General features: G+C 49.0%; 1 protein-coding gene across 7 annotated transcripts in view; it reads left to right on the top strand.

Moving 5' to 3' along the window:
- SRPK2 (SRSF protein kinase 2) overlaps positions 1 to 16414 on the top strand; it is a 255446-nt gene that overhangs the window by 235115 nt on the left and 3917 nt on the right. For 4 of the 7 annotated variants that reach the window (XM_040472878.1, XM_040472881.1, XM_040472880.1 and 1 more), the window contains exons 11-15: positions 2084 to 2184; positions 2304 to 2411; positions 6969 to 7038; positions 7657 to 7749; positions 8078 to 8170. In XM_040472878.1, the coding sequence (XP_040328812.1) occupies positions 2084 to 2184; positions 2304 to 2411; positions 6969 to 7038; positions 7657 to 7749; positions 8078 to 8170 (465 nt within the window). Of the gene's footprint in view, positions 1 to 2083; positions 2185 to 2303; positions 2412 to 6968; positions 7039 to 7656; positions 7750 to 8077; positions 8171 to 15336; positions 15396 to 16414 lie in introns of all 7 variants that reach the window. The other 3 variants (XM_040472884.1, XM_040472883.1, XM_040472882.1) reach the window with 3 other exon arrangements.

Raw genomic sequence — 16414 nt, 5'->3', positions numbered from 1 at the left:
TGATCAAAAATGAGGGGTGTTAAATACAAAGAAACCGTATTAAACATGTGTGATGATGCGTCTTTTCAGGCCAGATCTCCTCTGGCTTCAGCTCCCGGGGAATGTCTTTAGGACACTGGTGGCACTTCCAGATGCCTCCCTACACTCGCACCCTCAGGCACTGGGCACCGCTTACTCTCAGTCAGTCAGAACTGGAGGCTCACCCTCTTCTTCCTTAGACCTTTGATCTCAAGTGTTTGGCCTCCGCTCCCCCTCTGCCTGCTCTCTGCTGGTAGAGCTTTGATTCTGGCCAGAGGCAGCCCCAGCCTGGGGCGGGGAGTGTAGTCTGGCTGGTCCCAGCACCGGTGGAGCCCCCCCCGTCCCCCATCCCCGCTCTCCCAGGCCACTGGGTTGGCTGGTCAGTTTGGAGGGGGGTGTGGCATGGCCCCTTCCGCTTCTTTCTTGAGCACTGAGCCTCATGGAGTTAGGTCACTTTCCAGAGTCTCACAACTTTGTTGGTATTGAAACGTCCACTTGAATCCAGTTCTGTAAACCTCGAATTCCATTTTCTTGCCTGCTGAGTCTCCTTGATTGAGTGACGTGAGGGATTCATCTGGCCGTTTCTGGTGCTGCCTGTCTGTCCACTGGGTCAGTGTTTTTGTTTCTCCTGAAGCTCTGTTTCTTCCCATCCTTCAATCACTGTATCCAGTTTGCCTCCTCGTGTGGGTCTCTGTGCTTCTTTCCTTCTCGTCGTTTCCGAGTTCCTGTGTTTGTTCTGCCAGCTCAGACTGCCTTTGGCAAAGTCCACAGTGGATCGGCATCCTTAAAAAGAGGAATGTGGTCATAGGGCAGATAGCAAAAGGGGACATGTGAGGCTGGCCCACCCACATTAACCCACAAGCCGAAGGAGTGGGGCTTGGGGCTAAGATGTTGGCCAGAGCTCTCTCTGCATCCTCTGGCCCCTCCTGGGGAGTTCTGTAGGTGCCCCCGCTCCTGGGAGGGATGCCCAGAAATCAGAGCCCCCTGAGCACTGTGGCTCCACGGTGTGGGTGTACCCAAAAGGAGGTTTGGTTTGTTTTAGCAGTGCCCAGCTCTGAGCGGATGAAAGGGTATTTGATGTTCTGCATTGAGTGGACTTTTCTGTTTAGTCTGTAAATACCATCTCAGAATTACTTCTCCATTAGTAAGAACCATGGTTACATCTCATCCCTTCCAGAAATTGGAGCTTATAAGTCATTTTAAGGTTTGAGGAAGATGCTCAGTCACTTCAGGATTTCCTGTCTGGGCCTCTCCAAGTTAGTTTTCTTTGTCACTTGCCCCCTGGTTAACCCTGTCCAATATGGGCATGATGTAGGCTTGTCCATAAAGCTCTTCTGGCCCCAGGAACCCTGAGAAGTCTAGCCCTGTGTCCACTGTTGAGATTCTTTCGGGGTCACTGGGCTTAAGTGTGGCCTGAGTATTTGGTAAGTTTGGGAGGGACCTCAGCGGTTTGCCCTGTGGCCCAGGTGGCCTCAGGAGACCTTTGTTGTGGAGCGTTACTTGTCCAAAGCTAAACCCAAACTGATTAGTCCTGGCCTGTAATCTGTATTTGTTAACCAGCCATCATCTAACCTTTGAGGTCTCTGTGCTCAGCCCAAGCAGGAGAGGTAGGAGATGTGGCTACCAGGTGAAGTGCGTGTCACCTAGAAAGGGATTGGCCATCTGGGAACATGTTGTCTCTACTTTAGTGTTTCATGTAGTAACGCACCAAGATAGATGTGGTTCTCTATGGGCTCTGATGCAATGAGGAGCAGCTGGAAAGATGCAGAAGGGAGCAGAGTAGGGTCATCCTAGAGGTGGCGGAATCAGCAATATAAGGGGAAAGGGCAAGGTGGAGCCGGTGAGGTCTCTGGGCAGCCCAGTGTGCTCTCTCTTGTGAAATATCTTCCGGGGATGGAGACCAAGAATTTCAAATTCTGTTGAGTTCAACTTGCAGGGCTCCAGGCCTAAATGTGATCCTCCCATCACTTCCCTAGAAAAGGAGACTGTGCCCGGCAGACACTGTGTGCACAGACGCAAGCCACCCCTCCCAAGTACTAACTGTCTCGCTCTTTGCTCATGCCAGCAAAAACCCGGGCGGCCGACTTGTTGGTGAACCCCCTGGATCCACGGAACGCAGATAAAATTAGAGTTAAAATTGCCGACCTGGGAAATGCTTGTTGGGTGGTAAGTAAAGTTTTCTTTCTAGAGCGTTTTGGTCATGATCATGGATTAGAAGACGCTTTTTTTTTTTTCTTTTTGCATGTCTGTTTTCCTCTGTACTAATACAGTGTGTTCCCTTCCAGCATAAACACTTCACAGAAGACATCCAGACGCGTCAGTATAGATCCATAGAGGTTTTAATAGGGGCAGGTTACAGCACACCTGCTGACATTTGGAGCACAGCATGCATGGTAAGAACGGCCTTGGCCATTTCCTTCAATGTAAAGGCCCATCCCGCAGCGCTTATCATGGGACAGTCTCACCAGTACATGTGGTCTGAGTTTTCCCGACTGCGGAGTACGTCTGCTGTGGGATGAGTGAGGGCAAGGTTGCTGTCTTGAGCGCCTTGAGAGTTGGAAGAATTCTTCTCAGACGTGTTCTAGGGTTTAGCCTGCTTTGGTCTTGTGACAGACGACCTCTACTCAAGGCCCTCTTCAGCCCACCACCCCCAGGAATCACAGCCTCCTCTGTGGTGGCAAAATGGCTTCAAGTAATTCTGTCTGGTTTCTGAAAGATTGCGGGCTGTACCCTTCCCTCGTGCCGTGGAGGAGGATGAGACAGCAGTGTCTTCAGGAAAGATTGTCTGAGGTCGAAAGGCGGGAGCCCTTCTCAGTGACCTCTGACAGACCTTCTATCCTTACTGACAAGGAAAAGGATTTCCCCACACACCAGTGTTTAATCTCTCCTCCTTTATATATAAGGCCAAATCTAGAGAATATTCTGGCTTGTTGCTGTGGGCTGTCCACTGATTTCTGAGACACCAGTAGCCGCCCATCGTCCCTTTGATGGAGTCTGTTCCCATAGAGAAGACGGAGATGTTTTCTCTCGGGGTCTCAGGACACCTCTCCCCGCTGTGTATCATACTGGTTTGGGCTGCATCGCGGGTTTACTTGTGTCTAGACCCTCCCCCGGCCCTCACCAGCGCATCATTTTCTCACTTGCTGCCGACCTGTGAATTGATGAGCCACCGGTGGGCCCTCTTCCATAAGCCGATTTCAGTTTCTCTTTCTTGGCCCTGTTTCCTAGCCAGTTCAGCACCTTCCTCTAAGTGGGTTGTGCTTTGTGGTCCCGTGCTGGAAGGGTGTGTGTGTGTGTGTGTGTGTGTGTGTGTGTGTGTATGGAAAAGGGGGTGCTATTTCATGTTTTTCTTATTCCATCCCCCCCCCCAAATTCTCTGATATATTTAAAATGAAAGACTGTATGTGTAAAGCTTGGCACTTTTCTTCTCACTAAAAAGAGCAACAGGCAATATATGTAATTGTCTGTTATTCAAAGATTAACAATTCTTCTGAGTTTGCTGTATCATATGCCCCCTGGTGCTACAGCAAGAAGCATGGTGCTGGACAATATGGAAAAATAGTAGTTGTTTGTGTAAAATTATCAAGATCTGAGGCAACAGATGTGGCCAAACAGATTGGAAACATCGTGCCTTTCTGGTCCCACGTTGCTCTGACAAATAATACCAGATAATTTTTAAAATTAAGTTTTTCAGTGAGTATCAAAAACTTCAGTCTTTGCTGTGTGAGACATGGAAAAGAACAGTTAAAAAGATTGGTGGGCATGTGATGGCTGCTTTGAATTTGGAGGCTGCTGTGCAGAGAGGAGTGAGGTCCAGAGGGCAGGAGGGGGCGGAGGGCCCGGACGCGGTGGGAAGCAGAGGTTAGGTCAGTAGGAAGGGAGCACTTTCAAAAATTGGAGCTTCGGGGGAGAAATGTTCCATTCCAGGATGTGGTGAGGTCAGGCCTTACTTGTCCCCAGCAACACAGGAGGGGCCCTGAATTAGACTCCAAGAGCTCTTTCAACTCTGAAATCCTGTGCTTCTAATTTGGGGTGTTAAATTTTGGTGATATAACCGGAAAAATAGGACAAGATCACAGAGGCAGGAGAATAATGGTGGAGCTCAGTGCGATTTTATACCAGGTTGTCTGTCTTGCCTTCCATTAGATTAGGACTCGCCCCTCCACACAGTCTTCACACCCTGGCCACTCCTGCTGCTGTGAACAGTGCTAGAGTCCATCTCCTTTCTCCTGCCTCCTGCTCCCCTCAGACGAAGCATAAGCTCCCTCGGTGCCTCAAAGGCCGCTTACGGGTTGTTGTTGTTTTAATGAGGCAGATGTTGGAAGCGTGATTGTTCTGGATGGGGGGCAAGCCATCGTTCCCCATCCCCACCTCCCATCCCTGAAGGCCAAGGCTGAGAGGTCCCCTTCTGTTCTTTCAGACAACCTGGTAAACATGAGGCGGTGTTTCTCCACTCCTGTCCTTTTGTCGAAGTTTAGAAACATAATATTATATTAAATTCATAATTCCAGTCTATACTAAAGCTCTAGTTGTTCTTGGTGGTGAGGCCTGGAGTCCTTTGATGGCATAAATGGCATGAAGACTTGCAGAGGCCCTACTGGGGTCGTGAGCTCCTGCGTGTCAGCTGATGTCTTTGCTCTCATCGTGGAGGAGGGCTCTTAGAGCCGGAGGAGAGCACCAGAATGAGGCAGAGAAACTGAGATATGTGTCCCGTTGAACCTCTTTTCCTTTTCTTGAGTCTTGGGGCCCCTCCCAACATAAGTGTATGTGATCTAAAAATTCTGCGTGGGCCGAGGCATCGATTGCTATGCGCTTGTGTGTCACAGGCCCAGAGCAGGTAACGTCTACAGGCTCCGTGGTGAGCCATAGTCAGTGCCCTAGAAATAAGAAAAGGCAGACTGGCAAAGTTCACTTGTTCAGCACTGGTCCCATCACAGAAAGAATAGGTGACCTTATTTATTCAGAATCGGGTACTTGGTGTGGGGGGGAGGGCATTTCAAGAAAGAGGTGTCTGGTCTCCCCAGGACCTGAGAACAGAGTTTGCTCCAGGGGAACGTCTCCCAAGGGGGTCTGGTCAAGTACAGACGAAGGCATCCAAGATTCCCAAGCATGAAAACAGTAACAATAGAGATTATATCAGGAGTAACCTACGGAGTTGAAGGCAGTAATCTTTAACCGGCGTGAAGGCAGGTCGTGAAGCATGAGGGCCCAATTTCCATCGGAATTTCTGCATCAGCTCTGTCACATGTGGCCTTCCTGTTAAGGAAGTCTTGTCACTCCCCAGAGAACTGGGACCAGATGACACACACGTGAGCCCCCATCTTCCCTCACATCTTCCTTTTCTCTTTTAAACCATTTCTTTGTAGGCTTCTTTGACTTGAGTGTTTCATTGGAAACACGTGGGTGCTAATCGAAACAGTCGTCTTTCAAAGAACACTCAGTTGACCTACCTTAGTGTTAGGCTGTAAGAAATAAATTCAACCTGATTGAAATGTGTTTGAAAATGTGTGAGGAGAGAGAGTTCTCAGGGGAGGGTTAAGGAGCAGCCGTGGCCCTCTCCACAGAGCATTCGCAGTGGCTTCTTCTCCATTAGGGTTTCACCCTTTCCTCATGGCTTGTAGGCTGCTTAGTTGTGTCCTGGGCGGGGAAGACCCTTCTGGCTGTTCAATTTTCCCCTTGGATTTGTGGCCAGATGTGGGGTTGTGTGGAGAGGAGAGGCCCCCGGTAAGGACTTTCCCTGGCCCTGCAGCGCCTGCGTGACCAGCTTACTCGGTGCTGGGACGGGCTGGGATGGGCATGTCCGTGTCCTGTGGGATCCTGAGTTCATGCACCGATGCTGTCATGGGGCTGCTGACAACCATCTTGTCACCCCACTGCCCTCCTTTCTTTAAATAAACAAACAAACAAACCAAAAAAATGGTGAAGAGATGTGGTCCTGGCCTGAGTGCGTCCACCTTCGGTTTGTTAAAGACAGTGCTAGGAGACCCCCTCCTGACCCACTCTGGTCATGAACAGAAAGAGGAAATGGGTGGATGCGGTGATGGTTCATCAGGGGTGGGAGTGAGGAGGGCCCTGATCTGCAGGCATCTGTGACAGAGGTCTAGGCCCCTGAGCACCTTTCAGAACCACAAGATCTAATACAAAATAGAAGTAAGTATAGAAAAACCAAAAATAGGATTTAGCCTTTTCCTTTAAAAAACAACAAAAAAAATTTTTAAACGTGGTATTCCATCAGCAGAGCAATAGCAGTTGCCATCTTTCTATAACATTAGCAAATTAAACCTGTGGTCCTGAGCTTTTTTTTGTTCTTTTTTTTTTTTTTTTTAGAACAAGGGGAGAAGAGTGTGTGGCAGAAATGGAAACAAAGGGCATGCTGGGGGTAGTGGTAGCCCTAGAGGCAGGCCGGCCCTCCTTGGCCTCCTCACCTGGCTCCTCCTGGCCCAGGGCTCAGAGCCTTCTGTTTGGCTCGAGGTTTTCCTTTGCTTGAGTCAGAAGTGGCAGAATTGATGAGATGCTGAAAATAGCTCCTGGTTACCAAGGCACGAGGGTCTTTGCTTCAAGAGAGCGGCAGTGCCCGCTTTCCCGGGACCCGATGAGCCTGCGTGGGGGAGGGCAGGCCTGAGTCCCTGTCCCACCGTCCAGAGCTGGAGCACGTTCCCCTCCCCCCGGGCCTGCACACAGCTGCTTGTCGCTGTGCTTCTCGCAAAATGAGGAGAGGACACAGCCTTTACGTCCTCCAGTAAAGGGAATATAGGAAAATTTCTGAAGCTTCTTTGAACTTTTAGGAAGTTCAGAGTTGAAAGAAAAAAGTTGGTGTTGAGCTCTTTTAGAAGGCTCGTGGGTTTGATCAGGTCCTCGGAAAACGTGGGTCTCTTGTATAAGGAGAGAAAGTTGCTGCCTCGGGGGCCAGTGTCTTTGAAGTGCTTAGCATGTCATCTGTTGTGTCCTAGGCATTTGAGCTGGCAACGGGAGATTATTTGTTTGAACCGCATTCTGGGGAAGACTATTCCAGGGATGAAGGTGAGTATTGCCGCCTGCCAGATACCTCAGGCTGGGCCTCCTGAGAGGCCTGAGCTTCTGGAGAGTATTGTGTTTCCCTACCGAAATAGAGCTGTGTTTTGGTTTTCAAACGCCCAGTCGAGATGCTTTCCCCTGAGCTTGAAGCCCCCTCAGGCACAGTGGACAGGCAGCTCTGCCCGTGGCCTGGGGCCACCTCTCCTTCCTGCTGGCCTCGGCCTGGCGCTCAGCAGCCAGGGAAGGACAGGCTGTGCGACCCCCGAGGCTTCTCTGTGGTCCTTTTGTCCACCGATCTGCCCATTTCACTGTCCTGTCAGGGAGCTGAGCTGAAAACCTGGGAATTCTGGCCTGAATTCCATCCGTAAAGCTGACCATCTCCATGCTTATTTGCTTACAGTGCTGGGGTGGCCAGGGGTGAGCTGGCGTCAGTCACCGTCCGATGTTCCAGATGGTGCCTGAGGCCTGCCAGCCCCAGAAGCCTCTGCATGGATGTGCTGCAGACATTGTTGATTTGAGTCTATTTCTGATTTTTTACTAATTTCAATTTTTTTCCCTCTTCTTTTATCCCATCCTTCCCTTTGCCCCTCCCATTCCCATGTCCTGTTTTTCTCTCCTCCATAGACCACATAGCCCACATCATAGAGCTGCTAGGCAGTATCCCAAGGCACTTTGCTCTATCTGGAAAATATTCTCGGGAATTCTTCAATCGCAGAGGTAGTACCTCTTCTTTTTGAAAAGCGCCACGATGCAGACAGAAACGGGATAGCACCACTGATTGTAGCGCGAATGATGGCAGACATTTCTCCTAAATTCGAAAGGCAACCTAGCGAAATTCCTGTGCTGATTTAAAAGTTGACAGGGAAGACCGCACTTGACCTTGCCACGGTCCCCCTGTGCATCCGGCGGCACCGGCAGAGCCTGTGCTTGGATCATACAGGTCGCGCTCTGTTTCTGTCTGCGCGGGCGGTAGCAGTGTCTGCATGCAGTGTACTGATTAAACTGTCGTGTGTTTCTGTTTTGCTGGCAATGTTTCCCAATGCAGATCACATAGCATTGATCATTGAACTGCTGGGGAAAGTCCCTCGAAAATACGCTATGTTGGGAAAATATTCCAAGGAGTTTTTCACCAGAAAAGGTAACGGTATTTATGCAACACTAATTTTCAGCATAATCCTCTCCCAAAAGGAGAAATTGTGCATTCACGTTTGGGCAGTGGAGAAAGACCTGGACCTTGTTACAGCTGGGGGATTCAGCTGAAGAAAGCTCTCGAGAAATAAGCTTGAACCATCTCCCATCTGTGGAGTACGGATTTTGTAAGAGTACCACTTCCCGGAACCCTCGGTCTCCTCCCCGCCCTCTCCTCTCCTAATCTAAGCCCAGTCTGTGTATTCACAGATTTGTGAAAAGGAGTTTAAGTGGTTTTTAGAAACCAACTAGACTTCTCTTTCCATTTCTCATGTTGTTCGTGGAGCCTGAATGTTTTTGCCGTGGAGTAGAGGCAGCCTGGGGACAGGACTTTGTGAGCGTCCCTCTGTGTCCTGCTGGGTGTGTCTGAGCTCCTTATGACGTGGGCGCGGGCTGCTGAGACCCTCTGCCCCCTGCTCTGAGAAATGATGTTCTCTTCTCCCCTGCACTATTCACGTTGTGTTAATAGCTGATTTACTTTAGTAAAAAGGCGCCAGGAATTTATTTCTAAAGAACCCCTTCCCGGCGCCATATTGTTTTGTGTGAGCATGTTGGACCTCTTAATTATGTTTTTCCAGCTTGAATTTTTTTTGGCAGTGAGAGGGAGCAGTTGCACCCCCTTTAATAAAGAACTTTTAAAGTTGGTTTGAGTAGGATGTGGAGTTTCTAGAAATTTCTGAAAGTCCAACATGCTCTATCGCTTTCTGCTTTAGTCAGATTTGGAGAACTGGCTTTGACTTTTTATTTTCCTATGAGATAAGGTATTCTTCTAGAGTCATAAATCCTTATTATACCCTTTGGTGATGTCCAGCCACCCAGTCCTTGTTCCCTCCTTTAAATTACGCATCCCCGTTAAATGCGCAAGACTCGAGAACGTGCTGTGCCGAAGCCAGCAGTTTCTTGTTCCACTTACTCTGAGCACAGTGACCACTGCTCCCGGCTTTCCTAGGACCACCCCATGGGCAACCTCTGAAATGTGTAGCTAGATGCAGTTATTTTCTTACTACCTTTTAGAGGCTTATCACAGGGAAAAAAGATGGTCAGGAAAAACTGCTCTTCAGACAACCTGTGTCGATTTTGGTTCTGAAGACCCACCTGGACTTTGAGTCTGGGTCTCATGAGCAAGGTTATGGTTCCCCTCACACATGGGCCCAAGTAGGCTTGAGGCTAATAGAATGGCTTTGCCACTGAGTTCTGTTCTGTGACAGCATGGTGTGAGGCTGGGCACGTCCTGTCATGTCATCTCTGCACCTTCCATTTCCTACGCAGCACGTGGCACCCTAGTAGCTCATGTCACGTTTGCTGAGGCAGAGTTTTAAACAGGAAAGGAACTGCTCTAAACACGACGGACTTCTAGACGGCAGTATTGCTGAGAGAGCGGGCTAAGTTTCCGTAGGAAACTTCTTAAAAATGGTTGAAGGGCTGAAGCAAGGGAAGGCTCTGGATTACTGTGGCTTGGGATTCAGCGTGACTTGAGAAACTCTGTTTTAATCAAGGCAGAGCCCTTCTTCCACATTTCAGAGTGTTTTCACAGCCTGTGAGAGACGGCCTGGCCCCTGGGAGGACTTGGCTGGACTTGCAGTGAACCCCCCAGCCGCAGCCATCACCACTGTCAGGTGGAGGCTTGGAGGGGAGGGTGGCCAAGAGCTAGCAGCCTAGTCTGTCATGAAGTAGGGGACATGGCTGACCTGCTGATGCTCTAGGGAGGGGACGGGCACTGGAGGGCGCTGGACCTTACTCAGCACCTGCTCTGTCAGCCAAACAGAGAATCCGCCACAGGCTGACGGACAGGTTCCAGCATCAGGCACAGAGGACCAACAGCCAGTAAAGCCACACGGAGTTTTTCCTCTGCAGTGAGGAGCTTCTCAGAAGGCCTGGGCTCTGCAGTTTTCCCGGCGCAGCGTCTGTGGGTTGGGAACCGCTTACTATCTATGCACAGCGGGGAGGAAGAGGGACACACACTGCAGGAGGGGACCTGAATGCTGAAGAGGTGAAGTCCTGCTTGTCCAGTGGCCTGGGATCAGGTTCGTTCCCAGAGGCAGTGCTCTGAGGCTCTTGGCGCCAGTTGGGCGTGGCTCCCAGGGATGGCACCTGCTGGGTACCAGCCCCGAAGCCCCTCCTCACCCCATCGGCAGGTGCTGTCTTGGGGTGGGGGGAGGGGTGGGCTGACCAGTGATGCTGGTGAACTGATGTCGCATAGCAGGTGGCTCTGCTCAGAGCTCCCTGCGCGTAGCCCTTCAGGCCGGAAGGCGGCGTTCCTGTCAGCCTTCCTGTCAGCAGCCCTGCTCCTGGGGCCACTCGGAGTCTGTGCGTGACCACTGCCTGCTCCCCGACGGGGGTACGGAGTGCTTACCTGGGACTGTGCTGCCACAGCGTCCCGTTATTACTGCACATGCGCTTTAGGGCCTGCATGCACGGGCTCCGCCAGGGAGCTTGTTGGAAGGTGACCAGGGTCGAAATACATTTGGCCTCCTTAGTAAAGACAGACCAGATGCATTGTGATTCAGTGTTACTGTGGTAACTAGGGTCCTTTCCCCTTCATTTGGATATGAGGGAGAATTTTTGACTAGGCAAGTGATTGGGAATTGGGACCCAAGTCCTTTCCTGATCATTGTTTATTTATAATAAGTGGAGATCAGAAGGGATTTAGGGCTTTTACAGAAGTCACAGAAATAATATTTTGATGAATGAGGGTGTGTCATGAAAATAGATTTTACCATGTCCCCCAGGATGAGAGGAATGATTTGTTACATAAAAGATGGGTTTTGGCATGCCCCCCTAAGGAATGTGTGCGGATATACAGTTTGGAAGTAAGGAGATCTTAAACGTATCCGTTAACATTTTTTAAGTGCCTGCATGCCAGAACTGACCAAGAGAAAAGCAAAATCAGAAGCTGTTGTTAATTTGCTTGCATCCCCTTGGAAAATAGCCAACGATTGAGAGGGAGTGAGCAGCACCCTACCCTGCTCTTTGTCCTCCTGCGGGAGACCCAGGCCACATCTTCACCCTGATGCCTGTGAGGAAGAGCATGGGGTCTGTGTGTTAAAGCGAAACACCAAGCGCAGCTAAGTGACCTTTTCTTAATGTGCAACTCTGGGTAAAATGATTGTTACTAGTCTGAACAGTCATTCCTTAGCTGGGAATTTTCCACGCGAGCTGGATGTTTTGGCAAAGGAAGGTAGTTACTGTTCTCATCCTGTTACAGTTTGATAACCAGCAGGTTAACTCCTCTGGGTGTGGACATTAGCCACCAAATGTCTTTCACAAAAATCCTCTTCACCAGTGTATGAAGATGTGCCCCACTAGAAGTAAGCACCTCTGTGCATTCTGCCCTGCTTCTGTCCTGTTAGGGTCCGAGGTGTGTGTGTCCCCCACCCCCCCCCCCAAATTCACGTGTGGGAATCCTAACCCCTAAAAGTGTTAGTATTAGGAGGTGGGGGCCTTTGGAGAGAACATAAGGCCATGAGGGTAGAGCCCTCCTGGTTGGGATTAGTGCCCTTACAGAACAGATCCCAGACCACTCCCTTACCCCATGCAGAGGACACGAGAGGGTCTGTGACCCGGAAGGGGGCCCTCGTTGGGACCCAGCCCTGCTGGCAGCCGGATCTCAGACTGCCAGCCTCCACGACTGTGGGGAATAAATTCATTCTTATTTATAAGCCACTCATTTTGGTTGTATTTTGTGATAGCAACCGGGATGGAGTGCAACTTGTCCCCAGGAAGTGTCCCAGTGCTTGTCAGGTGATGTAGCAAAAACAGTGCAGGCAGGAGTGCACCGTCCCACACTGCTGAACAGACGTTCTGTCGACACATGAGTGGCCATCGTTTTAGTAAAACATACTGTTGGAAATATCAGAGTAGTTAATTTAAAAAAAAAAAACGGTTTGATTCTAGGGAAGGGCATCACGTGGACTGGAACATGTGAGAGTGATCTGTTGTGTGTTGGACCAGAGACCTTAAGTGCAGTTCAAAGCATGCAAGAAGCCTGTGCAGACAGGGCACCCGGGTGGCTCAGTCAGTGAAGCATCCAACTCCAGGTTTCAGCTCAGGTCATGGTCTCATTTTGTTTGTGGGATTGAGCCCCACACTGATGAGCCTACTTGGGTTTCTCTCCTTCTCTCTGCCCTTCCCCTGCTCATGCTCTCTCTCTCTCTCAAAATAAATGAACTTAAAAAAAAAAAAAAAAGAAAACAAGAAAGCCCGTGCAGAGCATTTGCAGTGCAATGCCGACACGCCCCCTGTGATAGGGCTTTGTTCTGCAGTCTTCGTTTTTAGTGTTTGAGATGAAACTTGTTAGAACGATTTCAACTCCCCTCCAGAATCCCCCACGTCAACAGATTCTCTTACTTGTGTGAAGAGCGAAGCCCGCCGTAGGCTTTGGGCCCGTGTAGGCTGGTGCTGTCCCGTTCATCATCTAGGCCTCAGGTGGCGAAACCCGTTGGTCACCGCAGTTTGCTGACTGCACAGGCAGGTGGCAGGTGCCAGGCTTGGGCACGAGGCCACCTTGGGGATGCGTGGGGCTGATCTCCCCATGAGCCGGGCCCTGTGCAAATGACTAGAAAAGGTTCTTCACACTAGTGAGTCTAAAACTTTTAAAACGTGTACTTTAATACACGTTTTAATACAGTTTCACTTTAAGCATCACTTCTGAGTTGTGAGCACCCTCTGTGAGATCAGGACCCCGGTCTGTCTTGTTTGGTGCGGGATTCCCCACAGCCCGGTGCCCAGTAGTCACAGAAAACAACCTCAGACTAGAAACATGAACCTGTGTTGAGTCCTCCTTTCTGGAGAGCGAGAAGCAGGTGACACTGTGTCCCCCTTGGCCCAGGACGGCCCTCATGGCACCCGCACGCCCGCACACATGGCCCTGTTTGAAGGCTTGCATGTGGTCTAAGGCCCTCCCCTGCTAGGGTTGGGGTGCAAGACGGGAGGGTACGGTAGGGATGGTGCGGTGCCCTGGAGGCAGACTGGAGGGACAGTGGGCACACCACAGAGACATTTTGGAAAATAACAGACCACAGGCCACAGCTGATCATAAGTCTGAAACTAGCGTTTTGATCATTTCATTTTGAATTTGAGCATATGATGCAGAAAAAGTAATGAAATTATTGCTCTCAGGTGTTCAGTTCTAGTTAGTTCATCCCACACATTCCTGTCATTTATCATGATTAGTGTGTATTTTTACTGCGTGCATTAACGCAGTGTTGGGGTTCTTTTAAAGCTATTACTTTAAGGTTTGTTCCAGTTTTTTAAGCTTTTGTTCCAGCTTTATTCAGATGTAATCTACATACCGTACAATTCACCCTTTTAAAGCGTACAATCGAGTAGTTTTTAGAATGTTCCTGAATTATGTAGCCGTCACCACTGTCTGATTTCAGAATATTTTTATTCTCGACAAGAAACCAATCCTTTGCCCATTAGCACTCATTCTGGTCTCTTTCCCCCTGACCCCTGGCAGCTGCTGGTCGTCTCTCTCTCTGGGTTTCTCTGTTCTGGACATTCCATGTAGATGGAATCCTACGGTGTGTGGACTTTGTGATGGTTTCTTCCATGTGTTCCAGTGTTTCAGGGCTCATGCACGTGGGTGCCTGTGTCTGTACTCTGCTTTTGATGTGTGGAGAGACCATGTTTGGTTGCTTCGCTCACCAGTTGATGGATATGTGGGTGTCTGCTTTTTGGCTCATATGAATAACGCTACTGTGACTATTGTACAAACTTGTGGATGGACCTGTTTTTACTTCTCTCTCTTTTTTAAAACTTTATTTATTGATTTATTTATTTTGAGAGGAAAAAAGAGAGGGGCGGGGGGAGCCTGCGTGGGGGAGGGGCAGAGAGAGGGAGAGAGAGTCCCAGGCAGGCTCTGCACTGTCAGCACAGAGCCCAGTGGGGGGTTCAGTCTCACCAACCTGTGAGATCATGACCTGAGCCGAAAATAAGAGCTGGACGCTTAACTGACTGAGCCATCCAGGTGCCCCTGTTTTAACTTCTCTTAAATCACGTGTGATAGTTGAAGTATAAAACTTAAATTTTGATGAAGTCCAGTCTTCTACTTTTTCCTTTGTTACTTGTTTTTGTTATTTGTGCTTTTGATGTCACATCTAAGAAACCATTTCCTGCTTCTAAGTCCCAGAGATTATTCTGTTTTCTACTAAGAATTTATAGTTTTAGTTCTTAGGCTTTGGGCTGTGATCCATTTTGAGTTAATTTTTGCATTTGTTGGGGGTAAGGCTTATACAGATACTGAACTCAGATATTGACCTACAAATTTGTAGGAATTTCTTCAAATTTCTAGTTTTGTGTCTTGCTTATACCAGTATTTGTGGACAGGTTTCCTATCTATATATGCCGTGAAATTTATCTGAATCTATTTTATATCATGGTTTATTTTCTAGTTACCAGTATTCCCTGAAATACAGTACAAGGATTTTCCTCATAGTCTCCTATATGCTTATATGCTTAATTCTGGAATATTACAATTTCAATGAACAAAATAAAGTATTTCCCTTCTCACAGATCACTTAAAATGATATTCAGGAGAAGTCTGATGGAAGTACTTAACTTTTTTCTTTAAAAAGCACTCTAGGGGCGCCTGGGTGGCACAGTCGGTTAAGCGTCCGACTTCAGCCAGGTCACGATCTCACGGTCCGTGAGTTCGAGCCCCGCGTCAGGCTCTGCGCTGATGGCTCAGAGCCTGGAGCCTGTTTCCGATTCTGTGTCTCCCTCTCTCTCTGCCCCTCGCCCGTTCATGCTCTGTCTCTCTCTGTCCCAAAAATAAATAAACGTTAAAAAAATTAAAAAATAAATAAATAAATAAAAAGCACTCTAATAATCTGGGCCTGGCAAATACAGTAGCAGGTCCCAAAGCCTTGACTTGGCAGGCGAAGGAGCCCTCCCTTGGGGCCTGTTTCTGTCCGTTTTCCTGGGCTCTGTCAAGGTGATTCTGCCCCCAGGGGGGATTAGGAGCACGAGGGGCTGCTGAGGGCAGGGTCGTCCATCTGGCCTTGGGCTGGGCTCCCGAGGAAAGACAAAGTGGTACTCAGCGTTCTTTAGGAAGGAAAGGAAGGAGACGGTTTAAACGGTAAAGTCTTTCACTATTAAGTGTCTGGTTTTTTGCAGAATGTGTTGTAGTGGAACATATCTTGGTATACTTGCCTGAGAGAGAAGAAGTTGTCAAGGTAAAAATTTGTTAATTTGTCCAGGAGCCACTTGTACAATAGGAGCAGATAGCGAAAAACAGTCTCTCAAGCGTTTTCTTATTTCATTTTGTATTCTGAGTTGTGGTAGCAGAGGTGGCCGTTCACGAGGCTGGAGCTGGGGAGGGGACAGGGTCCCTGCTCATGGGACGAGCCTGTCCTAGTGGTGGATGTGCACGTTTGGGAGTTGAGGGCTTGTTATTAAAGAGCCTTTAGCAACCATTTGTGAGACTTGATTCTTATTGAATTGAGCCTAAGAGTTTGTACATGGAATCATAGGGCCTAGGCAAGTTTATTTCCTGTGTTTTTTCTTGGCATCAGTTTTTCCACCTGTCTCCATAAGGCACATGCTTTTTCTTCGAGGTGGCACTTCGGGGTTGTCACGGTAGCGGTGTCGGACACGTGTACCGATCGGACCTGAGGGTTACTGTGCCTGGTGCATATGCTCGCGTTACAGACAGCGTCTTCGCCCACAGGTTTTTTTGTGTGTGGGATTGATTACCTGGTCAAAGTGTGTTAGGTGTTCCAGTCGGTTCTTTGCAAATGTTTTTATCAGTTTATAGCTAGTTAGGTCTGAATAAATAGATTTTCAGGGCCTTTCAGCTTGTGTTGTTCTCATCACTGTTACTATGCAGATTTTAAGGCGGCTGTTGTGGTAACGCTTCTCTCTTTTCATGGAAGATTGAACCTAATTTCATGCCTGTTGATGGATTTTAAACTGGCCCCCTCCGAAATAGATCCCTCAATGTTCTGATAGGACTGTGCTTCTCAGCTGTTACATTCATTTGCAACCTCGGGGAGTGTTCGTTCCAGGTCAGAAGAGATGAAGGTCCGTGAAGTTCTCTCCCCCTTCCAGAGGACACGTTTTGGAATGTTCCATGTGAACTTTCTTAGTTTCCTGCAAACCTTGCTCTGGTGAGCTCCACGGTCTCTGTAAGCCCAGGAGAGCTGTATTACGGAAGATGCAGAGAGAGAAGCCACCTTCTAACAAAGCTGCTGTT

This window comes from Herpailurus yagouaroundi, unplaced genomic scaffold (genome assembly GCF_014898765.1).
Source record: "Herpailurus yagouaroundi ecotype Mexico unplaced genomic scaffold, PumYag 100, whole genome shotgun sequence".
Lineage (NCBI taxonomy): Eukaryota > Metazoa > Chordata > Mammalia > Carnivora > Felidae > Herpailurus > Herpailurus yagouaroundi.
This window is presented reverse-complemented; position numbering and strand designations above follow the sequence as displayed.